The sequence below is a fragment of the Parasteatoda tepidariorum genome, chromosome 6 (genome assembly GCF_982258835.1).
Source record: "Parasteatoda tepidariorum strain Cologne lab strain chromosome 6, Ptep-v5.0, whole genome shotgun sequence".
NCBI classification, from domain to species: Eukaryota; Metazoa; Arthropoda; class Arachnida; order Araneae; family Theridiidae; genus Parasteatoda; species Parasteatoda tepidariorum.
Genome location: NC_141760.1, coordinates 79,039,953 through 79,061,487, shown reverse-complemented (window position 1 = coordinate 79,061,487; position 21,535 = coordinate 79,039,953). Strand labels below are relative to the sequence as shown.

The window sequence follows — 21,535 nt, the reverse complement described above, 5'->3', positions numbered from 1 at the left end:
TTTCGTTTAAATGCTCTTTGTATTGTTTGAAATGTCGTTTTACATATATATATAAGTAAATTCAAATTCAGCTTCATCGCCAAAATAGAAATTCTCGAAAGATGAAATAAGATGAGATAGAAATTATCTAGGTTAGTGTATTAGAATATTAAAAAAGACTAAAAAAGCGAAATACTGTGCAAGAACATACTAAATCTTAGTAGTAAATATTCTAAATCTTTAAATTTTAGTAGATAAAATTTTTTACATAATTGGAAATGATACATGTATAAATGAAAATTTAAAACTTTAGCTTTGTCGATTTATTGAGCACTAATATCATAGCTTCATAAATTAATACGTATAGTTCAACTATATTTTTAATTTATTTATCAATAGATGGTGTCCAAAGGGTCTATTAAAGGTACTTACGTATTAACGCAACAAGGCCAAAATTCGCATAAATTGCCAAATTTGGCGACCCTACTTACGGCAACCCTACGTGCTATACGTGGTTTTTCGTAATACCTTATCGAATTTATATGGCGCCAAGCTCAAGCTGTTAATGGCGAAGACGGTTTTCAATCAGTGCTAAAAGCAATAGCCAAAAGATTTCCGCCGAAAAAATATCCGCCGAAAGAATAACTTACTTTATCTATTGGTACCTATGTAGTATATTTGCTAATTCTGAACTCTACTCTCCCACCGAAAAAAGTGTTTATAACCCAGTTAATACTGTCTGGTTTTTATTTTGTAGATACAAGGACAGATTCATCATCGAATTGGATCATCGAATTGGATCGCGACCAAGACGATCGAATCTTTCCCGACAAAGCCGTGATGCAAGAAGAATACGAAATACTGCAAATGAAAGGACTGAAGAAGAACAAGAAATTGCACGTGAACAGCGCCGCGATAGTATGGCTCGACTTCGTGCTTCTCAATCACGAGAGCAAAGTGAAGCAGCCCGTGAAACAGCTCGGTTGGCAATGCAGAATCGTCGAGCGAACAACAGAGGTCAACAAATAGATAATTTGCGACGCAGAACAAGATATTTATCAAGTGCTGATTTGAATCGAGCAGCGTTTCAATACGATTGCAGCAATGATTACAGCTTGCATCCTAGCGTTTGCATTGGGCAAATGGACGTAGTTTGCGAGTATTGTGGTGCATTAAAGTTTTCCGGAGAAACGCCTGGATTATGCTGCCTTAATGGTAAAGTGAAATTGCCATTGTTGACTCCGCCACCTGAGCCATTGTATTCATTGCTTTGTGGCGAAACACAAGAATCACGCCACTTTCTTGCAAATACTCAAAAATACAATGGTTGTTTCCAGATGACGTCATTTGGGGCAGATATTATCGAAGAACGGGGATTTAATCCGACATTTAAGGTATTTATTTTTGTACTTATATAGAATGTAGTTAAAGAATAACTTACTTTATCTATTGGTACCTATGTAGTATATTTGCTAATTCTGAACTCTACTCTCCCACCGAAAAAAGTGTTTATAACCCAGTTAATACTGTCTGGTTTTTATTTTGTAGATACAAGGACAGATTCATCATCGAATTGGATCATTACTACCTTTCGAGGATACACAGAATAAATTTTTACAAATATATTTCATGGGCAACATGGAAGAACAACTTGATCGACGCCTAGAGATCAATGCAGGAATGAAGCGAGCAATTCTTCAAGACTTGCAGTGTCTGCTTCATGAACATCATGCGTTGGTCAGGTTGTTTAAAAGTGCTTTAGAGCGCATGCCAAGTGATGACTATAAAGTTGTTATCAAAGCAGATAAACGACCATCTGGAACACACGAAAGGACATTTAATGCTCCAACAGTAGACGAAGTTGCCATCCTGATTGTTGGTGAACAATTGGAAAAACGCGATATTGTGCTTACACGTCGCGATACTGGGCAACTGCAACAAATATCTGAAACTCATCGATCATATGACACATTGCAATACCCGCTGATGTTTTGGCAAGGAGAAGATGGATATTATTTTAATATTAAAATGAAAAATCCATTGAATGGTGAGTATCAGTATCATAATTTATTTTATTTATTTGTGAAAGACACTGATTTAAAATAATGTTTATTAAAAAAATGGTTAATGTCTGTATTGTTTGCCTTTAAAATTTGCCTTTGAAATGGTTAATTATCAAATTTTTAATTTCAGGTGAAGAAACTACAAAGAAAGTTAGCTCAATGAATTATTACGCATATCGTTTGATGATTCGTCAAAATGCTGACAACTATTTGCTGCGGTTTCGTCGATTGTTTCAGCAGTATTGCGTTGACATGTATGTAAAAATAGAAACGGAACGTTTAACATTCATTAGGTTGAACCAAGCCAAACTGCGTTCTGATGAGTACATCCATTTACGTGATGCAGTTAGTACTGAAGGAAATGCAGCTAATATTGGTCGATTAACTATTCTGCCGGCGACATACATTGGTAGTCCACGTCATATGCATGAATATGCACAAGATGCAATGACATATGTTCGTCATTACGGTCGGCCCGATCTCTTTATTACTTTTACCTGTAATCCAAAATGGATAGAAATTACTCAATTGCTGCTTCCCGGACAAACATCAAGTGATAGACACGACATCACAGCACGTATATTCAGGCAAAAAATTCGGTCCCTGATGAACTTTATTGTTAAACAACGCGTCTTTGGAGGTACTCGATGCTGGATGTATTCAATCGAATGGCAAAAGCGAGGCCTGCCGCACGCACACATTCTTATTTGGTTAGTGGAAAGAATTCAGCCTGACCAAATAGATGATATCATATGTGCTGAGATTCCTGATTATGAAGTCGATCCAGACCTACATGATGTTGTTACTACTAATATGATTTATGGACCGTGTGGTGCCATCAATCCCCAATCACCTTGCATGGTCGATGGAAAGTGCTCTAAACGATATCCACGGAAATTAACGGCGGAGACTGTCACTGGCAATGATGGTTATCCGCTGTATCGGCGTCGATCACCAGATGACAACGGTCGAACTGTCACAACGAAAGTGAAAAGAATGGATTTCGTTGTCGACAACAGTTGGATTGTTCCATATTCGCCACTTATTTCTAAATCGTTCAAGACACATTGCAACGTTGAATACTGCAATTCAGTTAAGTCCATAAAATATATTTGCAAATATGTCACGAAAGGCAGTGATATGGCGGTTTTTGGATTGCAATCCTCGAATACCAACGATGAAATTTCACGCTATCAAGTTGGTCGTTATGTGAACTGTAATGAAGCGATTTGGCGTATATTCGCATTTCCCATTCACGAACGTCATCCTACTGTTACGCATTTGGCGGTGCATCTGGAGAATGGTCAACGAGTATATTTCACGGCTTCGAATGCTACGCAACGTGCTGAAACACCTCCAGCAACTACATTGACCAGTTTTTTTGCAATCTGCCAAAGCGATCAGTTTGCACGAACTTTGCTTTACTCGGAGATGCCACGTTATTATACTTGGAATGCTTCATCGAAGAATTTTCAAAGACGGAAGCAAGGCGATGCGGTTCCTGGGTATCCAGATGTGCGTTCTACTGATGCTCTTGGTCGTATGTATACAGTTCATCCAAAGAATAATGAATGTTTCTATTTGCGGTTGTTGCTGGTAAATGGGCGTGGGCCAACGTCATTTGAGTCACTACGAACTGTTAATGGTGTAATATTCCCAACATATCGTGCTGCATGTGAAGAATTGAAGTTATTAGAAAACGATAGTCATTGGGATACGACAATCGCTGAAGCCATTATCTCTGCATCTCCAAGTCAGATACGCACATTATTCGCTATCATAATTTCGACATGTTTTCCATCAAACCCATGTAACCTGTGGCACAAATACAAGGATAATATGTCAGAAGATATTTTACATCAAATTCGTGTCAGTTCCAGAAATCACGATATTGAGATGAATGAGGAGATACATAATCGTGCTTTACTATTGATCGAAGATATGTGTTACCTCATGTGCGGTAATTTATTAATCAGGTTAGGAATGCCAGCACCATATCGTGAAATGAATGACGCATTTAATCGAGAATTGGAACGGGAACGTGAATATGATCACCAGGAATTAGATTTAGTAGTTCAAACGAATGTACCCCTGTTGAATTACCAACAAAAGGAAGTTTATGATACTTTAATGAAGGCAATCGATAATGAATATGGTGGTTTATATTTCCTAGATGCCCCTGGTGGAACTGGCAAGACATTCCTCATGTCATTAGTTTTAGCAACTGTTCGGGCGAGATCTAACATAGCGGTTGCAGTTGCTTCTTCTGGAATAGCAGCCACATTGTTAGAAGGATGCCGTACGGCTCATTCAGCATTCAAATTACCGTTAAATCTTCAAACTATTGAAGAACCAACGTGTAATATTGCAAAACACTCAGCAATGGCCAAAGTTTTAGCGGTATCGAAAATCATCATCTGGGACGAATGCACAATGGCGCATAAACGTGCATTAGAAGCACTTAACCGAACATTAAAAGATTTACGCAATGACTCGAGATGTTTTGGAGGAGCAATGATTTTACTTTCTGGCGATTTCCGCCAAATACTGCCAGTAATTCCAAGATCTACGGCTGCCGACGAAATAAACGCTTGCCTCAAATCGTCAAATCTATGGCGCCATTTGAAGAAACTGCAACTGACAACAAACATGAGAGTTACATTGCTTAATGATACATCTGCTGAAGATTTCTCGGAGCAATTGCTGACTATCGGTAATGGTCAAGTACCTGTCGATGAATCGAGCGGATTAATATCATTTCCAAATAATTTCTGTAATTTTGTCTCATGAAAAGACGAACTTATCAACAATGTATTTCCAGAAATTATTTCTAACTACAAAAATTATGAATGGATAAGTGAGCGAGCAATTTTAGCGGCTAAGAATAAAGATGTAGATGACCTAAACTACATAATTCAAAATAAGATCATTGGAACAATGCATTCATTCAAATCTATTGACTGCGTCACAAATGAAGATGAAGCCACCAACTATCCAATTGAATTTTTAAACTCTTTGGACGTGCCTGGCTTACCACCGCACAATTTACGCCTAAAGGTTGGCTCCGTAGTAATCATGCTTCGAAACATAAACCAACCAAAACTGTGCAACGGTACGCGTTTGGTGGTTAGAAAATTGATGAACAATGTAATTTACGCTACGATAATGATAGGAAAATTCAAAGGTGAGGAAGTTCTCATTCCGAGGATACCGATGATCCCAACCGATATGCCGTTTGAATTTAAAAGACTTCAATTTCCGATACGTCTTGCATTTGCCATGACCATCAACAAATCACAAGGCCAATCCTTAAAAGTTTGTGGTTTAAATCTAGAACATTCATGTTTTTCCCATGGTCAATTATACGTGGCATGTTCACGGGTCGGAAGACCATCTGCGTTGTTTGTTTTTGCGCCTGATAATAAAACAAAAAATGTCGTGTATCACAAGGTACTTAAATGAAGAGCAACCTATGTACTAAAATACAGAAATAATTATGAATGATTGATGTAGAAATTTAATTTTTTTTGTATTTTTTCCAATAAAAAAAAAATCTGCTTATTTATTGACATTAAGGCGGAACAAAGTTCGCCGGGTCAGCTAGTAATGAAATAAATATTGATTTAATAGTATAATGGATTTAACGGGTGAAGAGATCGAGTAGCAAGAACTTTACACGTAAATTGATTCATAATATTTTAAGGAGTATATGTGGAAGACCGTAATTTGTGATTATCGTCTAACCCAAAATACATTAAAAAACTTTGTAATTGTAGTTAAGTATTTTCATGCGAACAATAGTCTAATGAGAATCTAACAATTATTTTGGACAATTATTTTCAAAAATAATTTAAGCAACACGAATGGCTAAAAAGGGAACAAAATAGAACAAAAATTTTTCAAGTATTCCTGTTTGTACATTGTTTTATTAATGCCTCAAGGAAGGCAACTGAGAAATTAGAAATTTTCAAGTTAGAACCGTTTAAAATCGTCATTCCAATTTATTCCTTTTGGTCAAATTGTTGTTAAAGTTTGTTGATCCGCAATATTGCCAAAATCGTTATCGAGGGAGGAATAAAGACAACTTAATGAAGAAAAAGTATAGCCAGAAATTCGAACAAAAAGCGAGATATAAAAGAATATCAGGCAGAAAATCAATTTCAAAATATATGTTGAACTTCAAATAAAAAGTATTCTATTTACATCGATAAAATTACGGTTTTGTTGCATTTCTATTTGAAGCACAAAAAGTAGCTTAAAAACAATGCAAAATAAGTTAAGCATTCTTTATAAAATGAGAGATCATGTGTTTAGATGTTTGTGCTTGCATAAATTGATAAAATAAAAAATAAATTGAGATATCGTATATATATATATATATATATATATATATATATATATATATATGGGAGTTAGTGCAGCATTAGATGGAATAACGACGATAATTTAACAAACATTATAAATTCGGGAGTTTCCAACGATGATAATTTAACAAACATAACAATTTAATAGAAATAAAAGGATAGAAGGATATAACAGTTAACATCGACAAGGATGGTGAGAGCTGCCTTCGCGCAGTGGTCGCCAATCGAATGTGAATAAGAATTAGATTGTTCTATGGTATAAAGTCAAGAGTTAATTATAAATTCGGGAGTTTCCCATCGGGACTGGCTGGCGCCTCTCAATGTCAAGAAGGATGATGAAATCTCTTAAAGTATTGCATAATGGAGAGTGATGTAATATTCCGAGATGTTACACTAAGAAAGTCCATATATACATATAACAAAATAAATAAATACAAAAAAATCACGAAGAAAGTTAAGAAAAACAATAAGTTTCATTTATTACATTCATTTATTCATTTGATAAAACAAAGGAAAATTATTGACATATGCAAAAGGGGGGGGGGAAATAATAATGAAAAAAATAACAGACAACTGATGAAAAAAAAAAAGGATGAAAGTTTTTAAACATTCCTTTTTGAACTTATTTAATGAGTTCTGTTTACTTGCAGCTTATTTATTTTGTTTTATATATACACTGCCGGTCAAAAGTTTGCGAAAATTTTGAAATCTACAAAGAAAAAGTCTAAATTCAAATGTTCACAGAACTGCGAAAAATCATTCAAATTGCATGAAAATTTGATATGTTCTAAAGTAAACCCTCTACAGTTAGTTACATGTGATTAAATTGGCGAACTGAATCTAGCTCTTTATCATAGGTTGTTTTTATGGTGAAACAATTTGTTAAGTTTGAACACTTGCCAAATTCGCAACAAAAAAAATTGTACTTTCTGTTAAAAGAAAATAGTTATTTGAACTGTTCTATGCTACCCCTCAAAATTTCTGGTCGATTTGATATATTTTGACGAAGTTATAGAATTTTGAAAAATATGTGCACTTTTCTCGATTTTTGAGCATTCCACATATGCAGTCTTTTTAATGTTTAATGTTTTCTATATTTTCAAGTAATTAATATTTATTATAAGAGAATATTCTTATTCATTATTGTAATTATTGTTATTACAAAGAATTTATTATGAATATAATTAAAACAATATCTCATAGATGTCACTGTACATGACTGTACACAATGCGCTGGTTCATTGAATCGTAGAAGTTTAACAAACAGTACTTTACTTAACAATTTTAAATAATCAAACCAAAATCATTGCACTATTGCAATGGTAGCCACGACTGGCTCAAACAAGAGTTCAAGAGCAACTGACTAGTTCGAAACAATTACAACAGATGGCGTTTCGCTTAAGACCGAACAGTCACATTTCATCGAAAATTTGTTTGAAGAATGTACTATAATGATGAATGTATGATTGAATGATTTTTCGCAGTTCTGTGAACATTTGAATTTAGAACTTTTCTTTATAGATTTCAAAATTTTCGCAAGCTTTTGACCGGTAGTGTGTATATATATATATATATATATATATATATATATATATATATATATATATATATATATATATATATATATATATATATATATATATATATATATATATATATATATATATATATATATATCTTTATTCATAAATTCCTATCGATTATTCCCTTCAAAGATAATATCGTGGTAAACTTTACATGTAACTGACAAAAAGCTATAGGATCATGCTCAGTCATCCAGATCAGAGCTCTATTTCCATTGTACGAGCTCTATATAGATTTAAAATGATTAGAATTTTCATTCATGATCACCGTTGAGAGTGGCGAGTATTTTCTAATAAGTGACTCTAAACATTTTTTTTTTCAGAAATAAATTATTTGAATACCCCATTTCTAATATGCTTTAACAGGCACTGCTATAATTTCTAATCCTAAACCTGGAAAAAATTTTAAGAGAAGTTACTTACAAACATTCTCAATGTCATTTTGTTTTTAATTTATCCAATTATCCGGACTTTCCGTTAATCGTATTGACTTTAGACAAATTTGACCGAATTCTCGATTCTCTTATGTGTGTCAAATAAAAGGTCAAATTTGACCCAAGTTCGACAAACTTGTATGAAACCGTGTCACTCATTGACCTTATTATGCAAAATATGTCAAGCTTAAAAAAATGCAAAACAATATTTTTTCATTAAATTATACTATTTGCGCAATAAAAATGGGGAACATTGCCAACAGTGTGTTTTTCGTTTTAAAAAATAGAAGATTCTTTCTTTTTTTTTAAAATAGAAGGCTCTTTTATCCGTATAAAAAAAAATCCTATACTCTTGCCAAGAAAAAAAGATTCAAAATGAGTATTTTATTTATATGCGCGTTTCTTCAGATCTTGGCTGCAGTTTTTCTATTAAAGCAACAAATATCATGTAATTCTATACTTAGGAGTGTTCACCCCATTTAGAAAGAATCGAATTTTGATTCTAAGCCAAAAACATGACGTCAACAAAAAGCAATGGAGTGAAAAACAAAATTTGCAAACAAGTGGTCCATTCGAGTAATGGTTGCCATTTGCTAAAGTGGAGAAACGATGAAAAAAAGACCATATCTTTAAGAGCGGACAATGCACTTACACAATGCAATTTCAGCTACATATGAGTGCATTCAGTAGGAAGATTTAAAACGCATTTGTTGATGTTTAAATGATTTATGTATTTTTTTCTCATAAATAAATATAAAAGATTCAAAATACATTATAAGCAAACAACATATATTTATTAAAAATAATCCATCTTTAACATAATATCACGGGTTAGGTTAGAAAAATAGCATGTATTCGACATTAAGTGAGAATTATAAAATTGCTTTATATCAAATATCCGTTAGTTTTTTAATTGTTAACAACACACATCCTAGCTGTTTTTAAATCCAATAGGTTATAAAACCTCTGAATGTTTAACATCCGTTTAGTAAATCAATAATTATTACAAAAAAAATGCAATAAATAAGTGGAAATTTGAGGGAAATGGTTAATTGATATTTAAAAAAAAAGCATTTGTTACAGTAGTAGCATTAAATATTTTTATAATTACGAAGCAATTAATTATTTGTAAATGTATATATTCCAATTATTTAGCAGTTCATCCAATCCTAGCACCTTGATTTGTTTTAAACAATATATTAACCAATTTTTTTTATTGACACGCGGCTTTCCAGAGCAATACTTTTTTTTCAATTTTAACTATTTTTCAGAGATGCCCGAGGTATCGTCAAAGTTCTTTATGTATTAAACTTTATTTTTTTAATTGTGTGGTTTAAAAAAAGAAAAAACTCCTCCCAATGCCCTAATCGAAATGAATGTATGTGGACCGTAACACTTCCGGTAAAAATTTCTACAGCCAGTTTGAAGAAGGTCAAAATTAAATCTAAATAATTACGTCGTAAATTAGTTTTGATTTCTATAAAAACCACTAAAGTATTCAAAACAAATTCTTAATGTATATATAAATTCTTGATGTAAATATAATCTAAATTCTTTATATATATATATAAATATATATATATATATATATATATATATATATATATATATATATATATATATATATATATATATATATATATATATATATATATATATATATATATATATATATATATATATATATATATATATATATATATATACGAATAAATAACTAATTATAGTACCGTAAGTCAATGCTGGATTTGAACGTAAAATGCTGGGTTTTAAACATGCACTGCTAAAAACAATTAAAGGATATTGAGGTTGTGGTTCATTTTTTTTACAGTATCCACCCGGAGAATGACTGTCGTCATACAGGTTTCGGAAAGGCAGATTTTTGAACGACATCATTGACTATTAGAATTTTCATTCTAAAATTACGGTAAAATAACCGGTAGCAGTTTGTCCACCCAATTAACTGTAAAGTTTACGGTGAAGAACATTTTATACATTTACGGTTTTCTAATCATTTACAATTAGCATAGTTTCAAAACCATATAAAAGAAATTTGACTGGACATTAGTGTTAGGGTTTATGCTAGATAATGGGCAATAGAAACTTTTCATGTGTTGAGGAGAATGGAGGAAATAGTGTGACTCCAAAGCTAGAACTCTAACCCCCAATCTGATGGGCATGAGATTGAGTGATTTGCCCTCTCGGCTTTAATATTTCCCCAGATGCAAGGATCAAAGTGGGTTCATTTTGTGGGCCGAATTAGTGCGATAAAATTCTGGTTGTTCAACCATATTAGGTAAAAGCAATTAATAAATGTTTTTTTCACTGTTTTAACAGTTTGAATACCATATTATCTGTGATTATTTGATTATTTTTTTTTAATATGGTAAATTAACAATTAAATAAATTAAACAATTTTTGTGAGAAATTTCTGACAGTGTAGATCAATTGGCTAAAAAACTACAACACCGAATAAAAACATACTTTTTTAAATTCTTTAGGTGAATAAAAACAATTTATTTTTGTTCAACAAAATAATTCTTTTTGTGCTATATTTTTATTAAATACACCAAAATAAAGCAAAATGTTATTTTACCGATAAGTAATGTGAAAAATCGAATAAAATACATTTAATTTAAGTCAAGTAAGAATTTGACAAATTTTTAAAAGTAAATCTAGACAGTATTAAATTAAGATGGGTAGGATATTTAGTGAAGTCTCGTTGAAAATCGGGAATAAAAATTTTCAGATAAAAGATCAGGAAGTCTTAGAAGCCGACGGGACGAAAAAAGAGTACATATGACACCAAAATCCTTTCAGACGCAAAAAGAAGATAAAATTTAGCTTCCATGTATTTTTCTTCATCGAAAACAATTTATTGCTTTTCTCTGTTGCTTGAAAAAAAATTTCCGTGATTGAAACACAAAATTCTTTTTTCTTATCTTCTTTATTTCGTTAACTAATTTTTTCCTTGCTTATATCGGAGAATGTGTCATAACAGAAATTGAGTTTATCTTCTGTTTAACTTTTTTTCCTCCTATTTTGTCTTAATTAGAAACAAATACAACGCATATAGATGCATTAGTTATTTACGAAATACTTGATAATAATTAGAATTATACATTGTAGGGTATGAATAATCATGTTTTCACCTTCAATTTCCTTCAGACACACTGACAGAAGTATGTTTTTCGCTCAGAAAATTTATTTTATGTAATTTCAATGACGAATTTTAAATTTTATGAGATAAAAAGTCATGGCATAAGAAAATTGTATAAGTGAATCGCTTTCAAAAATATGAACTTGTATGCGTATATTCAAACTAAATGAAGTGTGTATATTCAAACTAATAATGAAATGTGTATATTCAAACTAAAGTTTAAAAAACTCATTTGTTTGAATCGCCAATCCAGGTGATCGGCTCACAGGGAGACACTTTGTCGGATGAAATGCTTCAGTGTCGGAGACTTATCAGACTTTTGGCACTAAGAAACAAAAGAGTAGTCATCTAGTGGATTCCCAGCCATTGTAACATCTATGGTAACGAGAAAGCTGACTTTCTTGCTCGCGAGGGAACACGAATCCTTCAACCAAGTTGCTCTGGATTGTCATACCATTCCATAAAACTACATATAAAAACATAATGAAACTGAATGCCTCTGCTGACCTGCGAGAAAGCATAAGGAATAAGAGCTGGAGTGAGGCAGATATTAAGGTAGTGCCAGATAAGCCTCGCCGAGATGCAGTAGCCACCTTTAGACTCCTAACAGTTCATGATTGTCTGGGAGAACACCTGCATCGTATAGGTATTTATGATCACCCTCAGTGTCAACTGTGTGGTTCTGGAGCACCAATGAATAGAGAGCACCTGCATTGCTGTAGGAGGCTCCATGGGCTTGACTCGGAGACCGCAAGATATTGGCGTGCGAGAGAGCTTTTGGGAAGATGACTTCGGTCTTTTTTTATTTTCTATTTTTATTGTTCTTCTGTGTTACTGTTTGTATTCCCTGCCATTGGAAATAAAAATAAATTGTTTGAATCGTAAAAATATTAAGTCCTAATTTAAAAAAAGACCATATTTTTTTCTGATTTCAGTAATAATAATATGTATGCTATTTTACTTTAATTAAAACACGGAGAAAGATTAACAATATTTGTACTTTTCATTTTCCATTTTTTTTAAAATATCCCCATATCCGACTTGCTCTGTTTGCAAACATGGAGTGGCATAAAGTCGGCATGAGAGGAAAGAAATAAACACTTTTACTTTACTTAAAGAAAATAGATCTCAAACTATAAAAAGTTGAAGTTAATAACAAGTAAGTAAAAAAAAACTATACATATTTAGTTCAATTCCATTAAATAGAAAAGAAATTCATAATCTTTCTACATTTGTAAAAAAAGAATGAAGTTATTTCTCTCAATCATATTTGTACAGGTGTTTTTAATCTTAAAAGTTGGAGAAAAAAAAACAATTCTGTTTCATTACCAAATCTGTTTTGTTACTTGAAAAGAATGAAGTTTATGTCTCAATCATATTTGTACAATCATATTTGAACAATTATATTTGTACTATCCTAAAAAAAGAAAGCAAAAACAATTAGAATTCATCAGCAAATTGCATTGTTGCCAAAAAAAAGTTAGTCTCTTAATCATATTTTTACAAGTGCTTTTAATCTTAAAAGAAAAAAAAAACAGCAATTTTGATTCATCACAGAATTATTTTTGTTGAAAAAAGAATGAAGTTTGTCTCTCAATCATACTTGTACTATCTTAAAAGAAGAAAACAAAAACAATTATGATTTATCACAGAATTGTTTTTATTGCCAAAAAGAGAATGAAGTTAGTCTCTCAATCATATTTAAACAATAAATTCTTATCTTAGAAGTAGAAGAAGAAAAAGCAATTCTGAATCATCAACAAATTGCTTTTGTTTTACCACAAAGACAAATTTAGTATGAGAGGAAAAACGATGCATCCATTACACCAGCGATTCTCAACCTGTGGGGCGCGCCCCCCTAGGGGGGCGCGAGCATACTAGAGGGGTGGCGCGAGAATATTCAAGAGAAAATATTATTTAAAAAAAACTGATTAACTGGATGAAGGGAAATTACACATACACATAGAAAACAAAATACATTTCGACGTATTTAATAACTTACTGAAGTGAAACAACTTATTAAATGAAAACTTAAGGTGGGAGCCAAGGGTGGCTTTGCTTTGAGGATTTTTCCTAATTTTCTGATTAAGTCTGTGCGACTGATTTTTTTTTCTGTAACATCTTACACCTATCTCTAATATATACCATGTATACTTTTAATTGTAAAATAAAATTTCCTTTATTTCATAGTACAATTTCAAAATTGTAGCTTCTGCGCCTAAGGTTTCCCTCAGGTTCCAAAGGTGAGCCATATATAGAAATCACTTTTTCACTTACTCAAATTATCTTCAGAAAAAGCATTTGGACTGGCAAACGTTTTTTAAAAAGGCTTGCTGGTTGGAACAAGTTTCCCGACAATAAAAAAGATATTTGTTTTTAGAGTGCATAATTTGTTTATTGATTTTACATTAATAGTTCTTGTGTGAAGTCACTAGCGATTCTTTTGAGTTAATTCATTAGAATTAATCAAGAATTTCTGAGTTAATTTTTTCAAAGGATTAACTAACACGAGTTAAATAACCATACTAGAGTTAACTAACCTAACCCATAACTGGTATAAAAATACTCAAATTTACAAGAAAATACGAGAATCGACCACAAAAACACTCATAAAATCACCACAAAAATAAAAAAATACCTGAAAAATTACTTTAAAATGCAAACAATACAAAAAACTTCAAACAAAATATCGCAAACTCTACTAAAGTGCAGAGAACATCAAAATATTATAAAAATTCAAAAAATACCAAAGTTCCACATTTGCTTAAAATGAAATAAATCAACTGGCATTCAATTCAATCATTCCTTTTTGAGAAATAATATGCTACGTAATGATTTATAATTAACTCTTTTATAGATTTCCGTTTGTTTCCGAAAATGGCCCACGTGTCTCCAAGGTGGCACCCGTGTCGGGCCACCTTGGCGACTTAAAACTATTAATCTGATTGATTAATTTGAATTAAAGTAATGTGGCTAAAGAAAACGAAATAAACTTTCAGAAAACATATCCTAACTCAAAGTTATAAGAATTTAAACACATATAAATTACAATATCTTATCATCCGGAAATCAGAACGACAACTGCAAGAACTTAAATCACTTCATACAATGGAGGCCATTCAATAAAATATCTTACATTTCAGCCTCGTGCACCTCAGATACAAGATTTACAATGCAGCAGGGACATCTTATGGTTCAAAATAAATTTAATTTTACTTTAGGGGGTGGGCTACGTTAGGAACACTGGCCACCTATGGCTTACCCACCTTACTTAATCAAAACATACTAAATTTTTTAAAAAAAATTAGTAATTTTTAATGACTTCCTTGGGCCTGTCTCGCAGAGCAAAGTTTTTTGAGGTGAGGCTTAATATTAGAAATAGTTACTCTCAGTTCTGTTTCTATATTTAGCCGTCATCTATATTTTGTCTTCAAAGAAGTCAAAGCAGAAAATCCAATTTCACAAAGGTAGGATGTTGAAAATGTTAATTGCCCTTGTCGAATGTTAATTGCCTAAACGAATTGCCCTTGTCTTTAGTGCAGAAAAATCATCCCCCTGCCCAAAATTCAAATAGTGATTTATTACTAAATTGTATTTTGGTTTTGCTACTTGTCGTGAAGTCTATGAATTTTTCTTCGTCATAAATTGAGAGTCCTTCGGGAGTCTTATGAAAGAGATTACTAACCCACTCGTAAATTGCAATAAGTTTGTCGTCAGCTGGAAAATACTTTTTAAAATTCCTTGCCATCATGGCTAAATGATTTTCAATGGTTACAAAAAGAACTTTTACATGTTCTTCTTCAGCCTTATAAGTTTTAGTACAATTATCTACATTTGTAAACATTGTTAAGTTTTTTTGCTTTAAATTTCTGCCCCGCACAATTAAAATTTTCTACGAAAAGCATTGACTTTATCACTCGTATCCAACATATGTGTATTTGCTCCTTGGAGTTGAAGATTCAAGTTATTTAATTTCTCGAATATGACAATCAAGTAGCTCAATTTCATCACAAATAAACAATAGTGAAAATTCTCGGTTTCCGTTCTGTCATCTTCTTCTAGGAAAATGGCGATTTCTTCTCTTAATTCATAAACACGTTGCAAAAATTTCTCACGTGATAAACATCTTGCCCCGCATTGAAATAGTAACTCTGAATGTACTGAATCCATGTCGTTGCAAAGAGCGGAAAAGATTCTCGATCTAAGGGTTCTCATTTTTATATAATTTGCAACGGTTACAACCGTAGTTAACACAATATTTAAACCAGTATCTCTTTCGAAGCCAAAGCTTCTTTGTGGATCATGCAATTTGTCCAGACGCATTGAGGCGATTTTTGTTTTACAAGTGCATGTATACTTTTAACCCTCTGGCTATTGAACGAGCACCATCGATGCATATTCCGATGCAATTTTTGCATTCTATGTTTGCCTTATTCATAACATCATTTAAAATAGTAAATAATGCTAGCGCTGTTGTTTTGAGTTCTATGGATTTTCAGAAAAGTAGTTCTGCTATCACAAAATCAAACATAGGCAATTAAATGAGCATCTTTATTATGCTTCATCAAACTGTATTGAAAACATTTTGTCACGCACCATCGAGAAAAGCTGCCACTACATTTTCAGCTGTATCACCAGTTCGACAAGCAACAGTATCATTTGAAAGAGGTATGGACTGTGATTGTTTTGAAAAATTAACTCCAAACACAGTTTCAACAATCTCAATTGCTGCTGGCTTTAATTTTACTTTTGTTTTGGCAGTTAGTTAAAAATAATTTAAGGACAGAATTCAAAATACTCAATATTCATTATTGTTGTATACATTTTACTGTAAGTGGGGGGCGCGATGAAAATTATGATTGAAAACTGGGTCGCGAATATTGAAAGGTTGAGAAACGCTGCATTACACTGTGAGACTAAGGTATTTATGGCTTCAAAATGTACTAGACTAATTAATATGTCTTAATACTAAGTTTAAATTTGATACTAAAAGAATTTATGGTTTGCTTAGAGAAAAAATAATAATGAGCTATTTCAAGAATTCATTTAAATAATATTTTTTTAACATGAAAACGCTACTTTTAGAACTCATAAAACGCTAATAATATTTTCTTCTATATTTTACTCTTTATTTCGGATTTTGTTTTTCCTTTTTCTTATTCCAGTGTTTCACAAATAAACAAAATATTTGTTGTTTTTTATTGAAAATACTATCAGGTGGCATCTAAAAAGTTTTCAAGTTTCAGAAAAATATGCTTTGTTATAAAAGATATTTCTGAAAAAAATCAATTTCTGGTTTTTCTCATGCATTGGTTTTTATTAAGAGTGTCGATCAGTTTAATTTGATCATACTCAGTAAAAAAACATTTTGGAAATTTACTTTTAAAAACTGACGTGCAATACTGTAAGTACCCAAAGCAAAAATAATGAATATGTGAATAATGACGGAACAGGTTTTGAAAGTAATTTGCAAAAAGTATAAGTACTAAAAAAATAAAGAATTTCAGATTTTTATATTATTTAGATAAATTAATGAAACATTTACGTGAGAATAAAAACTAAAATGTTTATTAATTTATAAAATATTGTTCTAAACATTTGTATTTATTTTTCAAACTTATAACATTTCCTAAAAAGTGTCAGTTTGCTAAATGAAATCCTTGGAATTATTATAAAAAGAAAGACAAACGTTGTATCGTATGAATTAAATATAATACAAAGAAACAATGTGATCGTAACAATACCTAGTTTTTCTCAAAAATAGTTATGAAGTAATTATTTTTTCTATCTATTTCTGATCCTTTCTAAAAGACCGTAGAAATTTTAAGCGTAAACGGTATTATGGTGTTGTTAACTGCATTGCCTTACCAATTCTTTGTGACGGAACTTGCTTGCTATCATCTTATTTTCTCTACTTTTTAAACTTTACTTTCATTCCCTCTCGGTTACTGAGATTTCTTTTTAGTTTTGTTTCTCGCCTTTATTTTCCATTCTTTTGGCAACTTTACATTTTAAATTTCAAATCACTTTTGGTTCTTCTCTTTCACGTAGGGCAAGTCTTAAAATAGTATGCCTATTTTTAAACGCTTGAAACAAATCGACTGTTATTTTTAATCTGTATAACTTTAAACCGAATGAAGTTCTTTTTCCAAGTAAGATCTCATCATTTCAGTTTCATGGAATTATTTATTTTACGCAATAGATGTGTTTTGGATAAAACGTTCATTAAATGCAAATAAGCGATTAGTTATTGTTTTAACTGTTCACACTAACACAGCTTTTAAATATATTGTCATCCGACAGATCTTTGTATAGTGGCTTGATTGCCTCCTTCACTGCAACTGACTATAAAACAACTGATCACCTGAGGCCGATTGCGGCCCTTTTCCCATTCATCTTTAGCTTGATCTTTGTGGTGATTTGATGAGGTTATGGACCTGTCTGATGATCGCGGTTTTCAACTATATAAAATAATTTCCGCTTAAAACGGTTGCGATAGCAATTATCTCATAATATAAGATATCGAATGATGCAATAGGAAATAAATTTTTGAAATTTCTTCATTTATCCGGTTATTTTAGCGTTAAAAACAGGGAAAAACCGTTTTGTAAAAAAAATATTTATATCATCAAATATGGAAAAAAAATCCATAAAAAAACTATAAAAACGGGAAATTTTTACACTTTGCGGGTAAAGATTTAAAGCAAAAAAAAATCTTTACGTTTATTTAAACAGTTTTTTCAGTGAAATTTATGTTTTTTTTCCCTCTAGAATTTGCAATTATTTTTTTATAATGTAAGCTTTCAAGATCATTTTTTTAATCAGCTAATAATATTTCTAACAAAATTAAAAATTAGTGTAAAGATTATCAAAGTTTATTAAATCACTAACTATGCTAACCTTGTGCAGCGATAGCAAAGTGGATGAAGCATTGAGCTGTTATTGTGAAGTACTCGAATTTGACACCCAATGGAGACTTGGAACCCAACCAGAATGAGATTAATTGGTATCAACTGGTCTTGGAATTTTTATTTTTTGGTGCGCAATGCTTTACCTACTGGCACCATCACACAGTTAGTCACAGAATTGTGTAACCTTAATCTCCATGAACCCTTTGGCCCATGTCCGGCTGTTTCTAAACTACTACACTTTTTTAAAGGAAACAAATTTTTATTATTTGGTTATTACTTTTTTTTAAAGCGAAATTATTTCAATCTCTTTCTCAATGCACTAAATAATACAGTTTAAATAGAGAGGTGATGTTATTCTATTTGGATATTCGTATGATAGAAACAAGCTAATTCTATTTTGATCAATTTTTAATTTTTCTCATTTATTAAACAAAAAATAATTTTGTGGAAATAAGTAATGTTGTTTTTTATTGAATAAGATTATAACTATTTTTTAGTAAGATCAAATTCCTGTTTCCTTACTTTTCATTTATCTATTTACTTTTTTTTTTCTTTTACTTTACAAAAGAACTATAGATTATTTTCAACAATAAAGACAAATAAAAGAAAAGCAGATATGGATAAAAAAATAAGACTATACACCTACTATCCAAAGAATAAATAAAGACAACATATCATTTTCAGATATACATTATTTTAAGGCAAAGAATGTCATTCCAGAAGTGTTTGGAATGCTTTTGCTTTATCGGGAAGACAGGTGACTTCATAACACGCCAAAGATGTCATTTTTATCTTTTTTGGCTCCAACGCATATTTTAAATAGCTCAGTTTCTTTACTATAACATTTTGGATAACTTATCTTTGGCTGAGCTTTTTCATTTCTCTTGGCAGTGAATCTAGTTATTGGTTGTTTGTAGTTTAGATAAGGAAATACGTCTTTAGGATCAACCAATGTTTACAAAACCGACTTTAAAAGTATATACATTCTAGTTTGCCGAGTCTACGTGGGATTCGATTCCCTAGAATATGTAATGCATAGTGACATATTTTCCTTCGAAGATTACGTTTTATTTAGATTGAAGATTACACATTTCTCTTAGGCCTATAATACTCAATATTGTCTTGTATCTTTTCCAGCTCTTATTCTTACAAAGAAAATGACTTTTGACATATATAACAAAATAAGAAAAAAATTGCGCTAAACAATTTTTTTTTTTACGATTTGTTTTTGAAAATTCATTCTTTATTATTTTATTCTCTCATTTGTTTATTAATAGGTGTCTAGCTTTGTAAAAATAAAAAAAAATAGAGAAGAACAAGAAAAAAATATACAGTCTGAAGAGCTGATCAACTGATCGGGTTTTCGTACTAAGACCCAGTTTTCATAGTTTGCGGACGTAACTTTAAATAAGCTAACAGATTTGAGCAGGCGGTATTTTAAGTTGAGAAATCTGAGATTAAAACTAATCTTCATTGAATAAACCTACCTTTCTTGATGGATTCTTTAACTTCAAAACAAATAGGTAGGGAAACATGGCTGCAACAGTTTGGTCAAGAGAGCAGATTTAGCAATAATTTCGCTTTTTACGTATTTTTCATATCTCGATATTTTCAAAGTGAAAGAAAAAACGTTTTCACACAACTATGAAACTTGTTCACCAAAAAATGTAAAACTATTTTTAATAGTAACTTTTTCATTTAATAATAGTTGAAAAAATTTGAATCGTAAACTCATAATTCTTACGCTATTTTACAATTTGTAATTTAAAGGCACAGAATCTATAATTTAGAAAAAAATCACCCGATAAAAAACATTGAATTAAGAAAAGAAATTTATTTATTATTCCGACTCACACAATTTTTTTGATCAATTTCATTCAAATTCTAGATTTTGTCTTTTTAAATTCCAATCTCTTTTAAATGATTTAAAATAATGAATAACTTGCAATTCAAAAATGCTTCGATAATTAGCCATTTGAAAGACGAATTATGAAAGAGTACCCAAGTAACTTGAAATTTGATAAATTCACTATTAAAAATAATCTAAGGACAATACGAAAAAATTAAGTACGTTTTTTTAAGTATGTTCCATTTTTGAAACATTGGCTTTTGATAAGCTGTGTTCCAATACATATCGTCTGTATGAACAAAATGGTATTCACTTAGAAATCCATGAAAATGTATAATATCATTATGGGGAACATGTTAAAGGCTTACACTTTTTGTAATACATAAATTATTAAACATTGCAAAGCTATTCTACATATTCTCCCGAAGTGGTTTTTAAAATGAGTCAAGAGGAGCACAATTCATGCATTCATAAATTTTTTACAAAATTGCTTCCTGCTTTTTCAGTTCTGTTGGCTCATCAAATTTCACTTTCATATTCTATTTTATAATCAGATTCTCACTTTTCTGTTTCTATTTGAACTTGAGTCTAGGATTTGATATTATATTTCATAGACATAGAATAGAGTTAAAGGCTCTAAATTATTTTCATTCATGTTTCTGATATCAATTAAAACTCCTGGTTCATCAGGCTCTAGCTAAAAAAATGCTTAGATCTTCCAAATCTGAGTAAAAAAAAATTTCTAACAAAAAAAAATTTCTAACAATTGTCTTGATTGTTTTATCGTTTTGCTTGATAGTTTTATCGCTTTCTTATAGACATAGTGGTAAGATCAAGCAAAATTTGTGAATGAGACAAATAAAAAAAGGCAAAATTTTCTTAATCTTACTTGGTAACAACAAATTTTTCACGGAAGTAAAATAAGTCAAGGATGAAGAAAGGAAAAGTATGATCAGCAAGAATCTATTTTATTTAATTACAGTCGTTGAACCCGCGACAAAATTTTGAGTTAACGTCTACCGATGTTCAACTTTGTAACCTTGTAATTTTGAACCAGTTCCATAAGACAAGGGAACTCCTGAATCAAGTATTAGGTGAAATTTAATTCGTGAAGGACTTTTTGATGAAACTAATCCACATTTGCCTTACATGGAGATGAAAGCAATGAAAACCACACAAGGTTAGCCTGATG

General features: G+C 31.4%; 1 protein-coding gene across 1 annotated transcript; it reads left to right on the top strand.

The window, feature by feature from the left end:
• The first annotated feature begins 968 nt into the window (after nucleotides 1–968).
• LOC147808166 (uncharacterized) lies at nucleotides 969–4,832 on the top strand. Its single transcript, XM_087166907.1, has 3 exons — nucleotides 969–1,373; nucleotides 1,528–2,026; nucleotides 2,173–4,832. The coding sequence occupies exons 1-3, from the start codon at nucleotides 969–971 to the stop codon at nucleotides 4,830–4,832; spliced, it is 3,564 nt and encodes a 1,187-aa protein (XP_087023033.1).
• The last annotated feature ends 16,703 nt before the right edge of the window (nucleotides 4,833–21,535 follow it).